The sequence below is a fragment of the Malaclemys terrapin genome, chromosome 1, assembly GCF_027887155.1.
Source record: "Malaclemys terrapin pileata isolate rMalTer1 chromosome 1, rMalTer1.hap1, whole genome shotgun sequence".
Classification (NCBI taxonomy): Eukaryota; Metazoa; Chordata; order Testudines; family Emydidae; genus Malaclemys; species Malaclemys terrapin.
The window spans coordinates 141,998,126-142,021,057 of record NC_071505.1 but is presented as its reverse complement, the minus strand read 5'-3'; the positions used below and the strand labels follow the sequence as shown (position 1 = coordinate 142,021,057).

Sequence of the window (22,932 nt, the reverse complement as noted above, 5' to 3'; positions counted from 1 at the left end):
GCAAGACAGCCTGGCTCTTGTTGGCGGAAGGAGATATTGGGTGACAGAGGCTTCCCCAAGTGGGAGGATCAGACAGAGTTGGGCCTGGACAGCCCCATATTCAGGTGTGGTTTGGATCTGAACTTCAGGGCTCTGGCTCAGCGCTAGGATGGGACCAAAGTGAATATGATGAGGCAGCAGGGTATAAAGGAGAGAAGGGGAGATAAATGAGGAGTCTGCAGCAGTTTAATAAAAAGGCTGCTTGGTTGGATGGGACAAGTTCTGCGAGGCAAGAATAGAGGCTGGCTGCGGGGAGGTGACCTGGCTGGATGAAATGGTTGATCCTATTCACTCCCCCTCTGGAAGCAAGGAGGAGTGGGGTTAGTAAAATCATTTCTTCTGCACTGTCCAGGAGTCCTGGACTGTCCACAGATACCACAAGGCCCAGGGAAGAGTCAGGATCACATTTAACCCTAAGGTGCTGGTGCTTTTACTGCCTACACAATACACCTACTGCTCACACAACAAAATTCACTACAAAAGTGAAGTGGGTTAATCAGCTCTTACCCTGGTTCCTCAGTCCCCATGTGTGTCTGTCTCCCCCTGTGGGTGCAGAAATCCCACCAGTTTCCAAACCTTCCTCCTGGGGAGCCAACACCGGGCGGGCCCCTACTCCCTGCCACTTGTGCAGAGGCAGTGTTGACGTACTTAGGGTGTGGCAGGGAGAAGCCTCCTGTCACCTGGGCCAGTTTGGATGCTTTAGAGACCTGCCATGGAGGCACAGTGAAAGCCCTGCCTCCATCAGGTACCAAGAGGGTTCACACTTCTGTGGTGCCTGATACCAAGTCTGAGGGCAGCCACCCCATCTCTCCATGGGGTTAGGGCTTGGCTTCCTGGTGGCCTTCCCAAGCCACAGAGAGCTCCTATATAGCCCTGCAAGGAGGGATGTTTGCCTGCTGTTCTGTCCTTCAGGCCTGACCCTACACATGGCATTGACCTAATTTCTGAGATCCCATGTAGCCCTGTATGGTGGCATGCTGTGTGGGTCCTGGCTCCAACCTCTGTTGATATTGGTGCTGGGCTCCTACATAGACTTGCATGAAGGGATGAACTACTGCTTCAGCAAACATAACACCTGGTTCTAACCTTTCTAGTCCCCAATATCCTGGCTGAGAGAAATGCTTGACTACCGGGAAGAGTCTGGGATCCAAATCCAGAATTCATTCATTGCCATGATGCACTAGGTTAATGGTGTGCTGCCACCTCTGCCACAGAGCACTTGAAGCCTCATTCTACCCCAGTATTAACATTAGGGCCAGATTCCTCTATGCCCCTCCAGGAGGGGATATTTTCCTGCTGTTGATTCCTTGAGGACACATGGAATTGATTCTGTACACATGGAATTGACCTAATTCCTGGGCTCCTTACATAGTCCTGTAGGACGGGATGCTCTGGAGACCCTGCAGCCTGACTCCATCACTGAAAGTGATATGTGGGTTCCTAGCTGGCTGCTGAGGGGAATGTGCTGTTGTGGTAGTTGCTAATTACTCCTAGTCCTCATGTTGCTGCTGGAACTATCCACCACCCCCTCCTATCTGTTGAACTTCAGGGCAGAGGAGAAGAATTAAACAAACAAAACAAAAAATACCCAACCATGAAATTGGCATTTGGAACTGCTCCCCACTTCATCCCTTTGGGGCACCAATCTGCTTGTTTGTTATTGCACTGGAAATCTCTGCCTTGTTTTTCAGTAAAATGTTACTTCCTTTTCCCTCTTAAGGACTCTGCACTGACTGGGATGGGATGGAAGTCCCTAGCTTGTGTTGTATATTTCCCAGACAATCACTGAATTACAATGGAGTAAGGGTTGCAGAGAAGCATTTTAGGGTGAAAAAATATTATAGAGATGATATAATTATCTCCAAAACATTATGTCCCTAGCAGGTTCAGAGTTCAAGTTAAACTTCAAAGACATGCAAACATGTTAAGATCTGAGAATGCTAAATTAGGACTCCCAAACAACTTTAATTCTGCCCTATAGAGAGACACCAGAGGAAACAATATGGAAAAAACTGTCTCCAAAAGTCAGTTTAGTCTAATGTGGGATCACAAACTCTGCTAGGCATCCATCTTAATTGTATGTTTGCTGCATGGCATCACTAGAGGGCAGAATTACTATTCTCTGGGGCTTTACATGAACCAAATCCTACAAAAACTGGTCCACACCATCCCAGTATGAGCTGACACCATGGAGTTTCAGACTTTTACACACTGAATTGTTGACCTACAAATTGGAGTAGTTGTAATAGATCACTAATAGCTCTAGTTTCTCAGGTTCTCCTGCGCCTCCATGTTCTGGAACACCAGCCCCTGTACAAGTCTGTTTTCCTGCCACACATCTCACACCATCTCCTCTTCTCCACTACTCCCAATAACACCAGACCACTCGAGGCAGACACCTGAGTGCCACCCACCATTGCCAGGGCACTACAAGGGATATGATGAAAGGGACACACTGCTGCTGCTATGGAAACTTGAGGCCTGGCTCCATCCCCTAACTTAATATCAGTGTTAGCCTGATACATAGCCCTGCAGGGAGGAAAAAAAACAGTTACTTACCTTCTGTAACTGTTGTTCTTCGAGATGTGTTGTTCACATCCATTACACATTAGGTGTGCGCGCGCTATGCACACGGACGTTGGAAACTTTTTCCCTCAGCGGCTCCCGTCGGGCTGCCAGGGCCCCCCCTCCCGCCAGAGCAGCGCCCCGCTCTAGGGTATATATATCCCTGCAGGCCCGACCCTCCCTCGGTTCCTTCTTGCCGGTGTCTCCGACAGAGGGGAAGGAGGGTGGGAAGTGTAATGGACGTGAACAACACATCTTGAAGAACAACAGTTACAGAAGGTAAGTAACCGTTTTTTATTCTTCGAGTGATTGTTCACGTCCATTACACATTAGGTGACTCACAAGCTTACCATTGGAGGAGGGTAGGAGTCAAGGAACAATTGATTGAAGCACAGCCCTGCCGACCAACGCGTCCTCCCTGGTCTGATGATGGATCGCGTAGTGGGCTGTGAACGTATGCACCTACGACCAGGTGGCCGCTTTACAGATTTCCTGGAGTGGAACCTGCACCAAGAAAGCCGCTGAGGACACTTGGGCCCTAGTCGAGTGAGCCCGGATCTCCGGGGCTGGTACGTTGGCGAGCTCATAGCACGTGCGTATGCAAAGCACAATCCATGCTGACAAGCGTTGCGTCGAGATAGGCTGGCCTCTCATTCGCTCTGCAATGGCAATAATCAGTTGAGTTGATTTGCGGAATGGCCTGGTCCGCTCTAGATAAAATGCCAAGGCCCTACGTACATCGAGGGTATGCAGGCTGCGGTGACTTGGGTCCGTATGGGGCTTAGGGAAGAACACCGGTAGACAAATGTCTTGGCCCATGTGAAAATGCGTGACCACCTTTGGAAGGAATTTAGGTTGTGGCCTCAGTTGCACCTTATCCTTATGAAAAACTGTATAAGGAGGTTCTGAAGTGAGGGCTCTCAATTCCGATACTCTCCTGGCCGATGTGATGGCCACGAGAAACGCTACCTTCCATGAGAGGTGCATGAGGGAGCAAGAGGCTAGGGGTTCAAAGGGTGGCCCCATGAATTTAGTTAGGACCAGGTTGAGATTCCAAGCAGGGACCGGCGGACGCGAATAGGGAAACACCCTTTCCAGTCCCTTGAGGGCTACTGTGGGGTTGGAGAACACTGAAACTCCCAACTCCCCAGGATGGAACGCCGATATGGCAGCCAGATACACTTTAATTGAGGCGGGGGCAAGCCCTTGACGTTTGAGGTCCAGCAAGTAGTCCAGAATTGATGGGACCGAGGCCCGCAGAGGCTGTATGTGATGAGGCTCACACCAGTGGGAGAACCTCCTCCATTTGGCAAGGTAGATTGCTCTTGTGAAGAGCTTCCTACTACCAAGGAGAATTCACTGGACCTGGTGAGAGCACCTGCGCTCCGTATCATTTAGCCAGAGAGATACCACGCCGTGAGATGTAGCGATGGTAGGTTCGGGTGGAGTAGGCGACCCCGGTCCTCTGTGATGAGGTCGCGATGGAGGGGGAGGGCAATCGGGGCGGTTATGGACAGTTCCAGCAGGGTCGTGAACCAATGCTGGCCTGGCCACGCCAGGGCGACTGCCGCCTTGTGGGTCTTGAGGAGGACCTTGTGGATGAGCGGGAATGGAGGGAAGGCATACCTCAGGCTCCCGCCCCACGGAATCGCGAAGGCATCTGCCAACGAGCCTGGGCTGAGGTTCTGGTAAGAACAAAACTGAGGGCATTGGCTGTTGTCCTTGGTGGCGAAGAGATCCCCCACCTCTGGAAGATTGAATGCAGGACGTCCCGTCTCAACGCCCATTCGTGCATGTGGTAGGACCGGCTGAGGCAGTCTGCTAACCTGTTTTGGACCCCTGGGAGATATGTTGCGATTAGGTGGACTGAATGGGCTATACAGAAGTCCCATAGGCGGAGCGCCTCGTGACAGAGGGGAGAGGATCGGGACCCGCCCTGCTTGTTTATGTAGAACATGGCGGTAGTGTTGTCCATCAGAACTGACACGCTGTGGCCTTCTATGGTGGCGTGAAAGGTCTGACAGGCGAGGCGAACCGCCCTTAGCTCCTTCAGATTGATGTGAAGCAATCCCTGGACCATAAGTCCTGGGTCCGCAGGTCCCCCAGGTGCGCCCCCCAACCCAGGTCCGACGCATCTGTTACTAACGTCAGAGTGGGTTGCGGGGCAGCGAAGGGGACCTCCTCGCAAACCTGCTGCTGATCGAGCCACCAACGGAGGGAGTTCAACACCCGAGCCGGGATTGTCACCACCAGGTCTAAAGGGTCTCTGTTGGGGCGATACGTTTGGGCCAGCCACAACTGTAATGGCCTGAGTCTTAGGCAGGCATGTCTGACTACATGTGTGCAGGCTGCCATGTGCACCAAGAGTTGCATGCAGCACCTGGCTGTAGTCGTGGGAAATTGTTGGACGGAGCCTACGATCCTTTGAATGGCCAAGAACCTTGACACTGGAAGACTTGCCCGCGCCACCACCGAGTCCAGGACTGCTCCTATGAAGTCCAGTCTCTGCGTGGGGATCAGTGAGGACTTGGGCACATTGACCAGTAGGCCGAGCTTGCAGAACACCTGTAGAGCCAGCGTCACATGGGAGTGGACCTCGGCCTCCGACCTGCCAGTCGTCCAAGTACGGGTACACACGCATCCTTCTCTTCCGAAGAAAAGCTGCCACCACGGACATGCATTTTGTGAACACTCGTGGGGCCGTTGCCAGGCCGAAGGGCAGGACCGTAAATTGAAAATGGCGCTGGTTGATGGTGAAGTGCAGGAACCGCCGGTGGGCTGGGCGGATGGCGATGTGAAAATATGCATCTTTCATATCGAGGGCAGCGTACCAATCCCCCGGATCCAGGGATGGGATAATAGCTCCAAGGGAGACCATACAGAAACGAGTTTTGATCAGAAATTTGTTTAGTCCGCGTAGGTCCAAAATGGGACGGAGGCTCCCTTTTGCTTTGGGAATCAGGAAATACCTGGAGTAGAATCTTTTCCCCCTTAGGTCCGGGGGGACCTCTTCCACTGCTCCTACTGTGAGGAGGGTCCGCACCTCCTGCATGAGGAGTTGCTCATGAGAGGGGTCCCTGAAGAGGGACGGGGAAGGGGGATGGGAGGGAGGGGGCAAGGAGAACTGAAGGGTATAGCCCGCCTCCACCATGCGCAGGACCCAGCGGTCCGATGTTATATGTGACCAAGCACGGTAAAAACGGGACAGGCGGTCCCTGAAACATAGAGGTAGATCTGGAATAGTGTGGTACGCTGTCATCGATCGCAGCTTCAAAACCCTGGTTTATTTCCTGGTTGCGGCTTGCCTTGGCCATGATTTTGGCCCTGGTTAGGCGTATTGTTACGTCTCCGCCTGTTATCCCTGCCACGTCTGCGGTACGGTTCCTGTCGAGGACGAGGGTGGTACTGCCTCTGTGGTGGTTGGGGTTTGAAGGGTTTCCTCTGTGTCACTGGGGTATGCATTCCCAACGACTTGAGGGTCGCTCGAGAGTCTTTGAGGCTATGTAGTCTGGCATCCGTCTGGTCCGAAAACAAGCCTGACCCCTCGAACGGAAGGTCTTGGAGGGTCTTTTGCACCTCTGGTGGAAGGCCGGAAGCCTGTAACCATGCTGAGCATCTCATTACTACCCCTGACGCGATTGTCCTAGCAGCTGCATCTGCGGAGTCAAGGGAGGCCTGTAGGGAGGTTTTGGCTACTGCCTTCCCTTCGTCCACTAGAGCCGTAAACTCGGGTTGTGAGGCCTGAGGCAGGGATTCCTTAAACTTGGAGACTGATGCCCAAGAATTAAAGTTGTGTCTGTTCAGAATTGCTTGCTGATTAGCGATCCTCAACTGGAGGCCCCCGGACGAGTAGACCTTTCTCCCAAATAAGTCCAAGCATTTTGCCTCCTTGGCCTTGGGGGCCGGGGCTTGCTGGCCATGACGCTCTCGTTTGTTGACCACAGAGACGACCAGCAAACAGGGAGTTGGGTGAGAGAAAAGGAAGTCAAACCCTTTAGATGGGGTGAAGTATTTCCTCTCCACGCCTTTCGCAGTTGGTGCACTGGAGGCCGGTGTTTGCCATACTGTTTTGTAGTTGGACTGGACCGTTTTTATGATCAGGAGCACGATCCTGGAGGGGCCCTCCGGGTTTAAGATGTCGACCATGGGGTCCTCCTGCTCTACCGTCTCCTCTGCCTGCAAGTCCAGATTGAGGACTACCCGGCGGAGCAGTTCCTGGTGCGCCCGATGATCAATCGGAGGAGGGCCAGACACTGTTGTGCCCGCCACGGCTTCGTCTGGTGAGGAGGAAGAGGTCAGGGCCTTTTGCGCATCTTCGTCTTCCTGCAACTCCTCACTGATTGGGCGCTCCTCTGGGGCCCGTTCCATGACGTGGGTCTGAGATGGTACCGGGCTCGGTACTGAGTCTGCCCCTTCTCGCTCCGGTGGTCTGGAGACCGTGGCCTCCTTGCAAGAGGGCGGGTGCCACTGCGGTGTCCCGAGGGCCCAGATCTCGAGGTCCTGGACGGGGGGCCTTGCTGGTGGTAGGCCCAAGGGGTCCAGAATGGCCATTGTCCTGGCTGGCCCCATTGAGGGTGCCAAGCGGCTTCGTGGTCCCTACTGGCCTGTGCCCTGTGGGCATATCCGCCGTACCGGCCTGAGTCTTCCTCCGAAACCACAGACAGTGATCTGGAAGGCCACGGCGGTGCCATGGGACGGTGCCGGTCCGGGGTCGGAGAGTAGTGCCTCCGTGACCGGGACCTGGAGTAGCGTCTTGCCGATCTGGACCTGGATCTGTACCGGTGACCACGGGATCGGGAACGACTACGGGTGGTCGGTCTCGGGGATCATGTAACTGACACGTCCCGGTGCCTACTCGAGTAGGGCTACTGGGTTGGTGCCGGCCGCTTATTGAGGCCCGACAGCTGTGGAGCTCTCTGTGCGGAGGGAAGACGGGAGTCCACCGAGGCGGAGCTTGACCGGGAACGGCGCCCGTGATGGGCACACCATTGCCGGCTTGCCTCTGGATGGCAGTCTCGGTGGAACGTCTTTAGTTTGGATGGGGCCCTCAGCGGACAATTCAATGAGGTCCTTTGCTGCCTCAAATGTGTCCGGGGTGGAGGGCTGTTCCAAAAGCTCCTCCAGCCCTTCCTCCTCACTTGACGCACCTATCCCGGGGCTCGACGGGCCTTTCGGCGCTGGAGCCACTGACACCGGGACCTGTGCCGGGGCCGCAACGGCCTTAGGCGCACTCGAGGTCTTCGTTGGCGCTGCCCTCTTATGCGGGGAGCGTCCTCGGGCCTTGGGTTGGCCCTTCGATTTTGTCGGCGAAGACGACCGATGCCGGAGGTGTTCTCGCTGATTTGGTGCCGTGGGCTTAGGGTGCCCCGGACCGATGCCGGGGCACTCCGCACCGAGGCTGACGGTGCCGTCGAAGTGGAGGGCTGTAACGCCGTCTCCATGAGCAGCTGCTTAAGGCGAAAGTCTCTCTCTTTCTTAGTCCTGGGCTTGAAAGCCTTACAGAACTTGCAGCGCTCTTTTTGGTGTGCTTCCCCCAGGCAACGGCGACACGAGTCGTGTGGATCACTTAATGGCATAGGCTTATGGCACGTGGCACAAGCCTTGAAACCTTGGGCGTGCGGCATGCCCTGCCGCCCAGGGCCGGTGCTGGGGTTGACCAAACATCTAATACAAGAAGTTTGAGTATTTCTAAAGAACTGTTAACTGCTAAGCTTAACACTAGCTACTAGAGAACTGATAACTGTAAAGATAACACTAATGACTATGCTAAGGGACACTCTCAGACGAGAGACAGTTGTTCCAACGCCGCCATGGACGGTAAGAAGGAACTGAGGGAGGCTCGGGCCTGCAGGGATATATATACCCTAGAGCGGGGCGCCGCTCTGGTGTGTGTGTGTGTGTGTGGGGGGGGGGCCCTGCCGGCCCGACGGGAGCCGCTGAGGGAAAAAGTTTCCGACGTCCGTGCACGCGGCGCGTGCACACCTAATGTGTAATAGATGTGAACAATCACTCGAAGAAGAACTACTGTTACTGCAGAGACTCTGATATCTGGTTCCATTCCCCAGGCCCAGTCTCCATTCTTTGGGCTTCTCATCCCAGTCACCTTGCTCAGCCAGTCCTAGTCTCCCTCTCCCAACTCCTCATACAATTTGTCCCTCTCCTCCTTCCCCCATCCCCCCTGCAAACTGGCTTCCAGTTAGGGTGACCAGATTACCAGCATACAATATCGGGACGGGGGCGGAGCCAAAAAAGGGGGGGGACGGAGCAAAAAAAAAAGTTTTAAGGGGCCTGGGGCATTAGCAGGCCCCGCACGCTGCCCTCCCCGCGGAGCCTCCCGCCCCCTGGCCCGCCACGGGCATATGCGGGGCACAGTGGGTCTGGGTGGGGGCAGCGCGGAGCGGGCAGGAGCCGGGTGGGCGGCAGGGTGGCCAGGGAGCCCCGCACCTCTCCCTCCAGCTCGCGGCTGTGGCTCCTTCCTGGCGAGACGCGCCTCCCGCTTCCCCGGGCACATGCGGCGTGCGTCCCCCGCGCCTAGTCTCCCTCCCACCGGGAAGGAGCAGCTGGATGCGCGCCGCATGTGCGTGGGGCAGGCTGGGGGGCGCGTCCCGCCGGGAAGGAGCCACAGCCGCGAGCGGGAGGGAGAGGCGCGGGGCTCCCCAGCAGCAGCAGGGATTCGGCCCACGGCCCCACGCCACCCACCCAGCCCCTGCCCGCTCCGTGCAGCAGCCCTCTGGCGCGGCGGGGGGGCTCACAGCTGAGCTCCCCTGTCTCCCTCCCTTGCCAGCCCCCCTTTGCCCGCCTGATGCCCGGGTGCTGGAGCTGACTCACCAGCTCCAGGATCCAGGCACCGCCGCCACCCCCTTCCTCCAGGCTTGCACCGCCATGCTACAAGCCTGGGAGGGAGGAGGAATGCTGGGGAAGAGGCGGGGCCAGGGCGGGGATTTGGGGAGGGAGCCAATGGGGGAAGGAGAGGGCGGAGCCGGGGCGAGGGGGGCCCGAGCGCCAGAGTGGAAGGGAAAATTTCTTCTTTGTCCAGTGTCCCGACCAAACATTGGTCGGGACGTGGGACAAAGAAGCAAATATCGGGACAGTCCCGATAAAATCGGGACGTCTGGTCACCCTACTTCCAGTCCTAGTCTCCCTCCCTAAGCTACTTATCCCATCTCATGTTCCCCACAAGAGCAGTTCTGAGAAAAAGTCTCACAAATTTTTTTAACATGGGAGAAACAAGGTAATCTAATTGTTAGAAACAGCTGAACCAATTTCACTGAATCCCACCCCACCCCCCAATCAGCCTGAGGCAAACACCCAGCATTGGCAATTTCAGCAGAAACAGTTAAAATCTGGCAAAGTTATAAGCAAATGAAAACAGGGTCTTATAATGGGAAGTGTCAGGCAACCATAATAGCAGACAGGTCTGCTAGCCCTGTCTATAATCTCTCTCTGTATACACATACACCTCTACCCCGATATAACATGAATTCAGATATAACGCGGTAAAACAGCGCTCCGGGTGGGCGGGGCTGCGCACGCTGACGGATCAAAGCAAGTTCGACATAACACAGTTTCACCTATAACGCGGTCAGATTTTTTGGCTCCCGAGGACAGCGTTATATCGGGGTAGAGGTGTATATATATTCTGTCCACAGGAATTACCTAAAGTCCATCCCCCCCCGTTGATCTCCCCACTCCCATATGTATCAAAGCATTTATACTGTGCACATCCTAAGTGCCCCCATCCTAAACTCTCTCTGTACATTTCCCTGTCCCCCTTCTCTACGCTCTCTCACTAGTTTGTGCTCCTCTCCAGCCCTTTGCTACTCCACTTCCCCTCCCTGCACTCCTCCCATTCTGGGTATTGAGAACAGGTGCTACTGCTGTCTCTTTACCTCTCCACTCCCTCACATGTTCTAGAGAGGGAGGTAGGAGCACAGTTTACCTGGTGAGCTAGCACTACTGGGTGTGCCCACACTGTCATCCAGCCACACACTCTGAACCAGGGAATCCCGCTTCTGAGGAACCTCAAGAGAGCACATCAGCTCCTGGAAAGGGGAAAGAAGGGATATTTTAGGAAGGAACTTTGTAAACATGGACAAACCCAGTGGACCCAGAAGAAAGTAGAATTTAAAGAAAGGGGGATCTCTCGGGAGGACACAACTGGATGCGGGGACCCGGAGTGTGTGGGGAGGGGAATCTCTTGTATTAATTTTGATGGAATAAATGGGCCCAAAAAGTCACTGTTAATGTGCCACTGTCCAACATTAAACAGTTCAGGGTTTGGTATACAGAGACCTCAGCCTACTTAGTAACATGGCAAACACACCATTACAAATCTTTTACCTTTTATTAAAGATACAGAAAAGAAGGAAAAATAGTCAAAGCATTTGAAATATAAAGTTTTACATAAGGCTTTCATTTTAATAACATCTCTTGTTCCCTTTCCCTTTAGCTGGAGAGAGTTTTTAGAAGGAAATCCTCCACCTAGCAATCTTAGATGGTATTAAAAAGGATAATAACTATCCTTTATGGGGAAAAAAGAAGTTAGCTGAGGGGAGCTGGAGCTTCCTCTGAAATCTGATCCAGTTTTCTTGAAAACAAAACAACACAGACACATAAAAGGGAACAGAAAAGATAGAAAATGCAGCTTCTATTTCTGGTGCTGACTCTCATTTGCAATCTTGCTGCTGGAGAAACACAGCACATGGTCTAATCACCCAATCTGAGACCTGGCAAACTTGTACCAGCACTGGGCCGTTTAAGACATTGCTTTTTGCTACCTTCCTGGTGGCAGGCCTACAGCAGTGTCGCAAAAATAAATAAATAAATAAATAAAAATGCAGTCTCGGCCAAATAAGCCAGACTGTTATTAAACAGAAGGAGAGAGACAGAAAGAAAAGAAATAAGGTAGGGAAGGAAAAGGATGTTGCTGGGCAGCGGGAGAGAGGGAGACATAAAGTCTCCCATCCCAGGTGGTGGTTGGCATTTAGCTGATGGAGGTGGCAGGGTCACCTGGGTCCTTCTCTCTGGCATAGTCTAATCAGGACATCTCTCAGGATCTGGATGACAAAGGCCCAGCAGTGTCATGGTGATTCCCAGAGTCCCAAGAGACAATGGCGGTGGCAGCCATGATGGTGAAGCTTGCTTCTTCTTGTACTCCAGTCTTTCATTCAGCCACCATCTTCTAACTTTCCCCCAAAAGTCTTTTGGAGGACCCCAAGAGCGATTGATAAGTGGAATTGCTCATCCCCTCATTAAGTGTCCTCCAAATACATTAGAAGAAAGAGGAAGACCAAGGACAGAGTAGGTTGATTACTCAATAGACAATAACAGAAAATGTGGAACTGGCAGAAATGCTAAATTACCTTTTTGTTTCAGTTTTCATCAAAAAGGTTAGTAGTGATCGGATGTCTAACACAATGAATGCCAGTGAAAATGAGGTAGGATCTGCAGCTAGCCTCTGAGTCCCTAGCTTCTGTTTGTCAGAAGCTCGGAGTGGGTAATAGGGGATGGATCACTCAGTGACTTCCTGTTCTGTTCACTCCCTCTGAATCCCACCTGGCATTGGCCACTTGTGGAAGACAGGATACCTGGCTAGTCTGACCCAGTATGGCTGTTTTTATGTTCTTATGTAAAATAGGGAAAGAACAAGTTAAAAATTACTTAGACAAGTTAGATGTTTTCAAGTCAACAGGGCCTGATGAAATATAACTTAGAATGCTCAAGGAGCTGACTGAGGAGATATCTGAGCCATTAGCAATTATCTTTGAAAACTCATGGAAGACTGGAGAGATTCCAGAGGACTGGAAGAAGGCAAATATAGTGCCAATCTATAAAAAAGGGAATAAGGACAACCCAGGGAACCGGGAAAGACAATGGAGCAAATAGTCAACCAATCAATTGCAAACACCTAGAATATAAGAAGATAATAAGTAACAGTCAACATTGATTTGTCACGAACAAATCATGTCAGACCAACTGAATAGCTTTCTTTGACAGAGTAACAAGCCTTGGTGAATGGGAGGAAGTGGCAGATCTGGTATATCTTGACTTTAGTAAGGCATTTAATACTGTCTCACATGACCTTCTCATAAACAAACTAGGGAAATACAACCTAGGTGGAGCTACTATAAGGTGGGTGCATAACTGGTTGGAAAACATTCCCAGAGAGTAGTTATCAGTGGTTCACAATCAAGCTGTAATTGCATATTGAGTGGGGTTCTGCAGGGCTTAGTCCTGGCCCATTCAATATCTTCATCAATTATTTAGATAAAGGCATAGAGAGTACACTTATAAACTTTGCAGGGGATACCAAGCTGAGAGGGGTTGCAAGTGCTTTGGAGGATAGGATTCAAATTCAAAATGATCTGGACAAACGGTCTGAAGTAAATAGGATGAAATTCAATAAGGACAAATGCAAAGTACTCCACTTAGGAAGGAACAATCAGTTGCACACATACAAAATAGGAAATGACTGCCTAGGAAGGAATACTGTAGAAAGGGATCTGGGGGGTCATAGTGGATCACAAGCTAAATATGAGTCAGGAATGTAACACTGTTGCAAAAAAAGCAAACATCATTCTGGGAGGTATCAGCAAGAGTGTTGTAAGCAAGACATGAGAAGTAATTCTTCTGCTCTACTCCGCGCTGATAAGGCCTCAGCTGGATTACCGTGTCCAGTTCTGGGAGCCACATTTCAGGAAAGATGTGGACAAATTGGAGAAAGTCCAGAGGAGAGCAACAAAAATTATTAAAGGTCTAGAAAACATGACCTATGAGGAAAGATTGAAAAAATTGGGTTTGTTTAGTCTGAAGAAGACTGAGGGGGGAACAGTTTTCAAGTACATAAAAGGTTGTTAAAAGGAGATGAAAAAATTGTTCTTAACCTCTGAGGATAGGACAAGAAGCAATGGGCTTAAATTGCAGCAAGGGAGGTTTAGGTTGGACATTAGGAAAAACTTCCTAACTGTCAGGGTAGTTAAGCACTGGAATAAATTGCCTGGGGAAGTTGTGGAATCTCCGTCTGTGATGCTCTGTACCTCGGGGGAACACCCTGCACCCCCATGTTCATCCTTATAATAGATTGTGTGGTATCCATTGCAAAGTTTGTCATGTTGGGTGTCTTCGGAAGGCTCATGATGCACTGAGCATTGTTGTTATTTCATGTATATAGTTATGAGGCTGAAAATGTGACCTCATGGCTTAAAACAAGCCCAGGCAAAACTCTCCAGGAGCAGAGGGGCAGTTCACACCTCATCAAGGCATGTATGAGACAAACCCAGCCCAGCCTCACAGGAACAAAGAACACTGGCCTAGGCAGCAACAATGGATCTGTTGGACTCTTGAGTGAGTCATTCCCCCTTCCCTTGGTCAGTTTGGGACTACGATGAGGATTACCTGACTCTGAAGTGGCGGGGGGGGGGGAGGGCGGGGGAGGTGGCAAAGCCAAGAGGGAAGAAAATACATGATAAAAGGGAGAGACGCTTGCCATGCTCTCTCTCTCTTCCACCTCCATTACAGACACTATTACCAAGCGACTGAAGCGCTGATCAAAGGGGCGAGCCTGGCTGAACGGCAACCAGCCAGCCTGTGGTGAGACGCATCTAAGTTTGTAAGGGCACTGAAAGTGTTAAGATCAGCTTAGAATGCGTTTTGCTTTTATTTCATTTGACCAAATCTGACTTGTGCTTTGACTTATAATCAATTAAAATCTATCGTTTGTAGTTAATAAATATGTTTGTTTATTCTACCTGAACCAGTGCATTTGGTTTGAAGCGTGTCAGAGACTCCCCTTGGGATGAGAAGCCTGGTACATATCAATTTCTTTGTTAAATTGACGAATTCATATAAACTTGCAGTGTCCAGTAGGCATAACTGGATATTGCAAGACGGAGGTTCCTAGGGTTGTGTCTGGGACCGGAGATATTGGCTAGTGTCATTCGGTTGCACAGTCTAAGCAGTGGCTGGCCAAAAGTGCTCACTCACATAGATGGGAGCAGCTTACATGCTAGAGGCTGTGTGTGAACAGCCTGGGAGTGGGGGGTTCTCACAGCAGAACAGGGTAAGGCTGGCTCCCAGAGTTCAGATAACACCAGGGGAATGTCACACCGTCACTGGAGGTTTTTCAGAACACATTAGACAAACATCTGTCAGGAATGGTCTAGTTATTACTCAGTCCTGACTTGAGTGCAGGGGAATGAACTAGATGACCTACTGAGGTCCCTTCCAGTCCTACACTTCTGTATTTCTATTCTATGATTATTTTGCCCACCAATTAGGCCTAATTTCTGATACACTAATTTGGTCCATTGACTTCCAGTCCCACACTTTGTTTTCCAGGCATGAACTTAACATAGTCCTTGAGTTATATCACTGGGTCTTTTCGTTCGGACTAATTCACTCTGTTTGTGTACCTTTTCCAGCTTTTCCTATCAGCATTCATTGTTATAGATTACTGTAATACTTTACAAACTTTTATCCACTTGCCCACAATTAGGCTCACAACCAGGGTAGACCTACTAGGCCCCAATTATCATTACAGGACATAGCTGGTGTTAGGGGTAAGCAGGAGAAGGGGGGACCCGGTGAAGGGGAAGGAATCTCTGTATTTTAGGGCTCATAAATCCTACACTCACCGTCTCATTCTCCTCTTCCTCAGATGTTTCATTTTCCCTCACTCCACTACAGCAGCTGCTCACGTTGGATGAGGAGCGTGAGAGTGGCTGCATCACACAATATCCCAAGGTTTGATTGGAGAGGGTTCTGAAATCCAAGTCCAAAGTTATCACCATCATTGCGATACACAGATCTCATTTTGCACCATCCACCCAAGACCCTTCCAGTGCTTTGCAGACAGTAACAAAGCCTTACAAGTCGCTGTGGGGCAGCTTTATTGTAATCATCCATATTGATGGGGGGATCATCCATCGAGGGGAACTCACTCATCCATGGTCAGTGTCAGAGCCAGGAATAGAACCTGGCAGAACTGGCTCCCGATCCCTGGCTCTAATCACTAGCGACCACATTCAAGGTACCTATGTGAGGGGATAAAAAGTGAGACACCTGCCATGCTGAAGCCTTCCCCAGGGACTCCAAGAGTTTCTCCTGAACAGAAAGACCATTTTCAACTCACTTGTTCTTCCTGTTTGGGAACTCTGGGGAACTGGGACTGGAGGAGCCATCAGACTTCAGGTCTAAAAAGGGTCCTGGACTCTCCAGCACCTTCTGGATTCTGTCAGCAACATCCCTACTGGGGTGAAAGGAAAACCAGCTACATGAGACATGAGTTACCACTGGGTTACTTAATGCTTCCTACAAGAGGAAATACAGAGAGGAATTTCTATGGGGGACACAGGTACAAGGTGCAGGTTGGGGCAGTTTGGAACACAGCAATCTTCTTAAATAGTCTACAAAAGAAGAACATTATCAGGACTGGGCCTTTTTATGCTTCTTTATGATAAAAATAAAAGACCTGAAAGGGTTTAAGATTTCAAAATTTCTTCTCAACTTGCTCCCTCCACCCCCATCCCACTAGAAATTCAGATCTTATCTAACCTGGAAGACTCTACAGTTGACTGGAGATTTAGTATTTTTATAGTGTCAAACATACCAAGGAGGTGACATTTGACTAACTGAGAACAGCAGTGGTTTTTCTTTCAGACTGTATCAAACTTGTGTTTTTGCTGACACCTATTTAACTAATATATTTGTGAGGAAATCTCTTTGTGTGAATTATTCTGCAGTGCAGCCCCTTCAATTAGGAGCTGAGAAAACTGCCAGTCTTCATCTCAAGTCATCTGATGAGTCAACCAGCAAATGCAGGGAAAAGCAGACTTAGCATTCCTGATATATCTAAGGTGAAAACAAGCAGAAGAAAATCTAAAGAAACCCAACACCTTCTTTCTGTATTATAAAGAAGCAAATAAGGGCACAGACCCATTTTTCCACCTTTGCAGGAAATCTTTAAACATCTTTGAAGAGGATAGGGAGGTGAGTAACATATAAAGGGCTGGGCTGAGGAATGTATTTATACAAGATGTAAAATTGGTTAAAGGTAAGCCACAAAAAGTGCGAGTGTTGTGATAGTTTTTTATTTTAGATACATTGTTAAGGGGAACTTGCCTCCATATAATTTATTGTTCTAAAAAAATACATCATTTTAAATAAAAATAAGTCTGTCAGTGTCTCTCTTAAGAAAGGGCAAGAGAAAGAGACATGCAGAGAGACTTCACAGGCACAGATTTTACCCATGGTGATGGTCACAGCTGTCTACATTCTGGGAGAGGGGGTTCTCTTCTCCTCTACACTGAGCCCTTTGACAGATTCCTGGATTTCATGAACAATTGGGAAGGTTTCATGTGGCGTATAGAGCAATTCAAAGGACTGGGCTTTGGATCTGGTATACACTGAACCCCTGGTGCACAGCACCCCTTTAGGGGCCCATTAAGAGCTTAACAAAATAACCTGTACTGCTCAGTGTGCAATTTTCAAATGCTCATAACTCAGCTACACCAAGCCCTGGAAAAAGGCTGTGCTCTGCTCCTCAGTGAAGGCTACTTCTGTGATAGTCGGCAAATCTCAAAATTCAGCCATTTTGATTATAGCATGTTTAGAAAAGTTGCACAATTATTTCTTTTAAAAGTCACAAGATTTAGTTACTATTTTAAAAAAATGGAAAAAAAAATATTTTTCTCCACGCTCCTCTCATATGCGCACAGCAGAACTGTTTTTGTCACAGCAGGGATGGAACAGGACGGGCAGGAATCCTGGATCATCTTCTACTCTGTTTGATGAAGGTCCTGTCATCTACATTCCTGTTCCCCTCTATCCTCCCCTTCACTCTGGTCTTGCCTCCCTCCCGTTTCCCTTGTCTACCCCTCCCCTACTTCTTTCCCTTCCTACTTCCTCTCAGTTCCCCTGGGTCCCAGCCCTATTTTCTCCTGCAGTCTGCTCCCATTCCTGCTCCTTTGATCCCACCTCTCCATCTCCCCTTTTCTTGTCTCCCCCAGCCTTCACCATCCTCCATCTCCCCTTGGTCCCAGTTCCTTCCATCTCTCCTCTCTCTTCCGCTGCCCCAGCACCCTTCATCCCACCCCACCCCACCCCATCCCATCCATTCCCACAGCTCTTACCTCTTCTCCTCCTGGATGTTCTCAATGCCAACGGCACTGCTGCGACGCCCGTGGAAGTGGCTGCCTCGGGTGCGTGATGGGCTCCTCCCAGGCAGGACAAAGGACTAGAGAGAAGGCGAGTAAGGAAGTTATAGGAAGGAGGGAGGGGAGTATGAGAGACAAAGCAGTGGAGTACTGGAGGAGGGGGAGAGGGAGTATGCAACCTGGATCCCAGACCCTCTTCTTGCATCATCTCTGATATGTAATAGTGCTGCCCAGAGCCCCCAAGGAACCAGAATTGAAGGAAGAACTCCTACAAGCTGTCAGTGAGGAAGAGAGGGGAGGAAGTGAGGGTTCAACACAGGCAGGGGTTTTAGGCGCGGGTAGTGCATGGAGACACACTGTCCCCCTCCCCCAGGGGCCGCAGAGACGTACTAGCAGCCAGCCACTTCTGGGAGCAGCGTGGGACCACGGCATGCAGGCAACCTGCTGCGCCGCCGGGCTGGGAGCTGCCTGTGGTAAGCGCCTCCCGGTCAGAGCCTGCACCTCACACCCCTTCTTCCATCCCAACCCCCTGCCCCAGATCAGAATCCCTCTCCTGAACCCAAACTCCATTCCAGACCTCACACCCCCTCCTGCATCCCAATCCCCTGCCCCAGCCCCCTCCTGCACCAAACCTCCTCCCAGGAAAAAGACTTGTATACAGGGCCCACACAAAATCTAATAGTCCCGGGCCCACGTTAATCCAGCCCTGAACACAGATGCTAAGAGAGACAGAGAGGAAGAAAAACAGACAGGCAGAATGAGACGCAGAAAGATAAGAGACAGAGTGAGAGAAATGGAATGAGAGACAGAGGCTCAGGCAAAGAGTTACGTCATAAAGAGAGACACAGAAAGAGTTTGGAAGAGAGGCATAAACTCAGATTGAAAGGAGACACAAAGGTCTTGTCTACACTATGCAGCTTTTAGCGACAAGGCTGTGGCTAAAAAGTCAGTGTGTGCGAATGCTCTCTGTCGGTATTTTGTCGGCACTTTTGCCGACGCAATACTTCCAGCCCAGTGAGCGGCGTTAGCTTTGTAGGCAGGAGAGCACTCCTGCTGACAAAGCTGCATTCACACTGCCACTTGCGTCGGCAAAATTTTTGTCTTTTGCAGGGGGGCTTTTTAAAGTACCCGTAAAAGACAAAAGTTTTGTCGACAATGTCGCAGTGTAGACAAGCCCAAAGAAACAAACAGACATACAGACTCAGAGAGAGAGAGGAAGGGAGAGAGAGAGCTCATCACTACTCTATGGCTTCTTAGTGCAGACATAAAGGATCTGTAAAGCTACAACATCTGTCCCCTGGGCTGCAATTCCCCAAAGAAAGGGACCTCCATGGTTGACATAGAGCTGGTGTTTTTGGCACTACACCAGCCCTGCTGGAGCCCCAGTGCAGAAGCCTTAGGCAGCCAGGTGCGAGTTAGCTAGGGTAACCATATTTTCAGAATCAGAAACCAGGACACTTTTGTGGCAACATTTTCGAGGGTCATGAAATATTCATACAGAAGACATGAGTGCACTTTTTCTTATACAACTAGGTGTTACTTCTGTCAGTGACACAGGCATATTTCTCAGAATGGAGCATTTCTCCTGGAATCTAGTGCTCTGAATGAGTTTATCATGCAACACCAACCAAGTATCCTTAACAGTCACATCAAGTAAAAGAATGGTTTTGGCAGTGCCTGTGCTCATCTAACTTTTCTCTCACTCCAAATACTGTTCATCCCTCTGAGTGCTTGTTCCACTGAACTGTTGTTCCTGACAAGTGAATTCTACTCAGCATAGCAATATGACTGGAACATACATTTTGTAGTTATTAAAAAATGAACATTTGATTGATGAAGTGAAACACTGAAACAGTTCCAGCATCCTGAAGTTCTCAGTTCTCATCATATAAAAAACCGGGACTGTCTTAATAAAAATCAAGGTGTATGGTCTTTTTTCAGTTAGGGCAGCATGCAGATCCACAGCTAGTCCAGGATAAGGGAGGCACAAGGGTGATGTCAAGCCACCTCTACCCTTCCTCTCAAGCCCTGTGCCAAGCTCAGATCCAGTGTGTAGATGAACGGGACCCAGAGACATAAATGAAGACAAAACAGAGACACAGACTCAACACGAGAGAGATGCACAAAGAAACACCCAGTCAGACACACAGAGACAGAAATGGAGTGATATAAACAGAAAAGATTCACAGAGGGACACACTAATAGGGATAGAGGGACAAAATGTGTGGGTGGATCATGGAGGATCAGAGACATGCTTGGCCCTTTCCAATGGCACTCCCTCCCGGTACCTTACCGCAGCAATAGCCTTGGTGCCCTCGGCGACACTCTGGTTGAGAGCAAGGCCGGCAGTAGCCGGGCGGCTGGGCGGGGTTGCCGGCTGCTGTTGTTTCCTCATGGCTATCCCCATGGTATCCAGGCTCTGGCTGCGGCCTCGGATCACCCGCTGGACAGAAGGGAGACAGATAGACAGACGAAGAGACACACACACACACACAGACACACATAAGGACAGTATGAAGAGCACCACGGAGGGGAGTAGAGGGGGGGGGGGGACAGACACCAGTACCAGAAATATCCTCCCTCCCTACTAGAGCTCAGCAGACCAAAAATTACCCATGGGAAAGGCCTGTTTGGTCCCATCTTGTCTATTTGCCCCCGGGTCAGTGAAAGATTGTTCCCTCTGCTTTCAGTTTCCCCCATCCTCCTGCAGGTGATAAAGAGATTCCCCACCAACACTACAACTTTCCTAAAAAGCCAGCATTACCTCACACAGTAATACCCAGTGCAAGAAAAGGGACCAAATCCCTATGTAAGGCTGGAGGGCTCAGTCCCATGCAGGCCTATGCAATGGCCATGAGAGAGAAGCTGCCCCACCGAATCCAGAGTACTCTGAAAAAGCCACTTCACAGGCCCCCTCCCTCTTCTCCAGCTCCTTAAAAGGCTGTCTGAACACAGCGATGTGCAGCAGCTGCCAGAGGCCAGAAAAACAGATTTTGGGGTATATGCGGACAGGCGCTGGACAGAGTCTGAAATTTTCTATTTATCCACTGAACAGATGCTGCAAGGGCAGTAAGCTAATCACTCAAACACACCCTACCAATGGGACTCAGCCATGACCTGCAACAATCACTTCTACAGGTGAGTGGGGAGTTGGCCCATTTTGTCCCCAGCAATTCTGATGAGGGCTGCCAACCAAGGGGGCTGACAGTGCCAAGTGAGATGCTGGTACCTGTGATATGGCTGTCTGTCCCACTAGGCATGTACCACACATGGTGCAAGAAGAAAGGAAGAGAGATGGAGGCAGGGCCGTGCCTAGCTATCTTGGTGCCCTACGCAGCCCCCTCACGGGGGGCTGTGTGGGGCCCCAGGCCTCTGTGGGGGTGCTGTGTGGGGCCCCGCCCCAGGCCTCCATGGGGAGGAGCGGGGGCTGGCCCCAGGTCTCCGTGGGGGACGGGGGGAGGAGGACTGGCCACTTTCTGCGGGAAGTGGAGTGACCCAGCCCCAGCCTGCTCTGCTCCTCTGGCTCCTAGGCGGGGGGGGGGGGGGTGGGGGGCAGGTGGGAACCGCGCCCCAGCACTCGCCAGCGGTGCAGCTGGGAGCCAGGGGAGTGGAGCAGGCTGGGGCCAGGTCGCTCTATTTACCGGTGACTGCAGGCCTGACCACTTCTGGAGTCCTTAGGGGAGTGGGGGTGGGCTGGGGTGGGGCGGGAGCGGGAAGAGGCAGGGCTGAGAAGAGGCGGGGGCGGAGCAGGGGCGGGGGCCTTGAGGAAGAGCCAGAGCAGGGGCTGTAACAGCACACAGCTAAGTACTTTGCGTATGGGTAAGGACGGCCCTGGATGCAGGCAGTGGAGTGAGAACCAGCACACTCATTCCCTCCCATTTGAGTAGGCCAGTGATACTCAGACAGGCGGCTCAGGAGCTGCAAGTTGCTCTTCAATGTGTCTCCTGCAGCTCTTTGCAGCACATGATATTAAAATACCATGATTCAATTATTTATTAACCAAGCTAAGTTATTAATCAATCAGGATGCTTTTATTGTAGAATACTTAGTCAGTCATTTTGCTGTGAGAATAGTATGTATAAAGAGAGAGAAAGAAAGTAAATGAAACAATGAATTCATACTATTGTGGCTCTTTTGGGTAATGCTGATCACTAATTTGGCTTCTGAACCATTGAGATCTGAGTATCACTGGTATATGCGTTCCCTCCTTCACATCACCCTGACCCTGCGCTCCTGGAGATTGGCCATTGATACCACCTCATCATACAAAAAAGAGCTTGTGATTTAGAGGGAAAAAGATGTATCTCAGTATTCCAAAGCATCTAGATACTACAGCAACAGTTGTGTTAGAAACAACCATCAGATGGGACCTTCCCAGCTGCTGCTGCTGTCCTGGAGCTAGGCTGGAGCCAGTGTGCTGCTGGGGGACAAAAGGCTCTGCCACCCAAGCCCATCATACTTCCTTCTGCAAGCTCCTGATCTCTTTTCTATACATCAGGGGAATTGGGTCCTCCTTGCCATTAGATGCCAGCCAGGGCCAAGGCTAGAGCCAGGGGGTCTAGGGCTTCATTTCATCCCACCCAGAGGCCTCACATTAGGAACAGCATGGGATGCTGTACTGTGCCAAGCTGCATCTCCCCTGAGTGGGGAGGGAGAAGCTGCGTTTCTCCTTTTGAGGTATATAAAAATACATTGCAAAATGTGGATGTTAAGAAGGAGACACATTTCCCCCCCACTCCCTGCCACCCCAAGCACACATGCCCAACAGGGCTGATGTATCCTGAACTGGGACTGAGCTGGGTGGCAGCCGCTCTGAAAGAGGGGTTGGTTTAAGAGGCTGCAGCAGTTCTTGATTTCTCACCTTGAAATTTTCAAAGAAGCCACCACCCCCATTCTCCATCTTGTCATCGTCCCCAGAGGCCAGGCCCATCATGCTGCGGCTATGGAGCTGCAGCTCCTCAAAAAGGCTCTCTAGGAGGGCACTGCGAGTCCGCTCCTACACCAGGGCAGAAAGAGAGAGTGGGAGAAAAGGGACAGAATAGAATAACAGAAAAAAGAAAGGACAGAGCACTGAGAGAGGGGGAGAGAGAGAATGAACTCTCCTATATTTCAGATATAATTGATACATCCCACTTTCTCTAGTGTTAAGAGGAATATGATTTCTTCCAAATGTGGA

General features: G+C 50.7%; 1 protein-coding gene across 4 annotated transcripts in view; it reads right to left on the bottom strand.

The window, feature by feature from the left end:
* LOC128843988 (rap1 GTPase-activating protein 1-like) overlaps positions 1-22,932 on the bottom strand; it is a 72,784-nt gene that overhangs the window by 9,989 nt on the left and 39,863 nt on the right. For 2 of the 4 annotated variants that reach the window (XM_054041207.1, XM_054041215.1), the window contains 6 exons: positions 22,618-22,752; positions 20,050-20,199; positions 17,733-17,836; positions 15,734-15,850; positions 15,237-15,363; positions 10,544-10,646 (listed from right to left, as the gene is read on the bottom strand). In XM_054041207.1, coding sequence (XP_053897182.1) covers positions 10,544-10,646; positions 15,237-15,363; positions 15,734-15,850; positions 17,733-17,836; positions 20,050-20,199; positions 22,618-22,752 — 736 coding nt within the window. The remainder of the gene's footprint in view (positions 1-10,543; positions 10,647-15,236; positions 15,364-15,733; positions 15,851-17,732; positions 17,837-20,049; positions 20,200-22,617; positions 22,753-22,932) is intronic. The other 2 variants (XM_054041196.1, XM_054041225.1) reach the window with 2 other exon arrangements.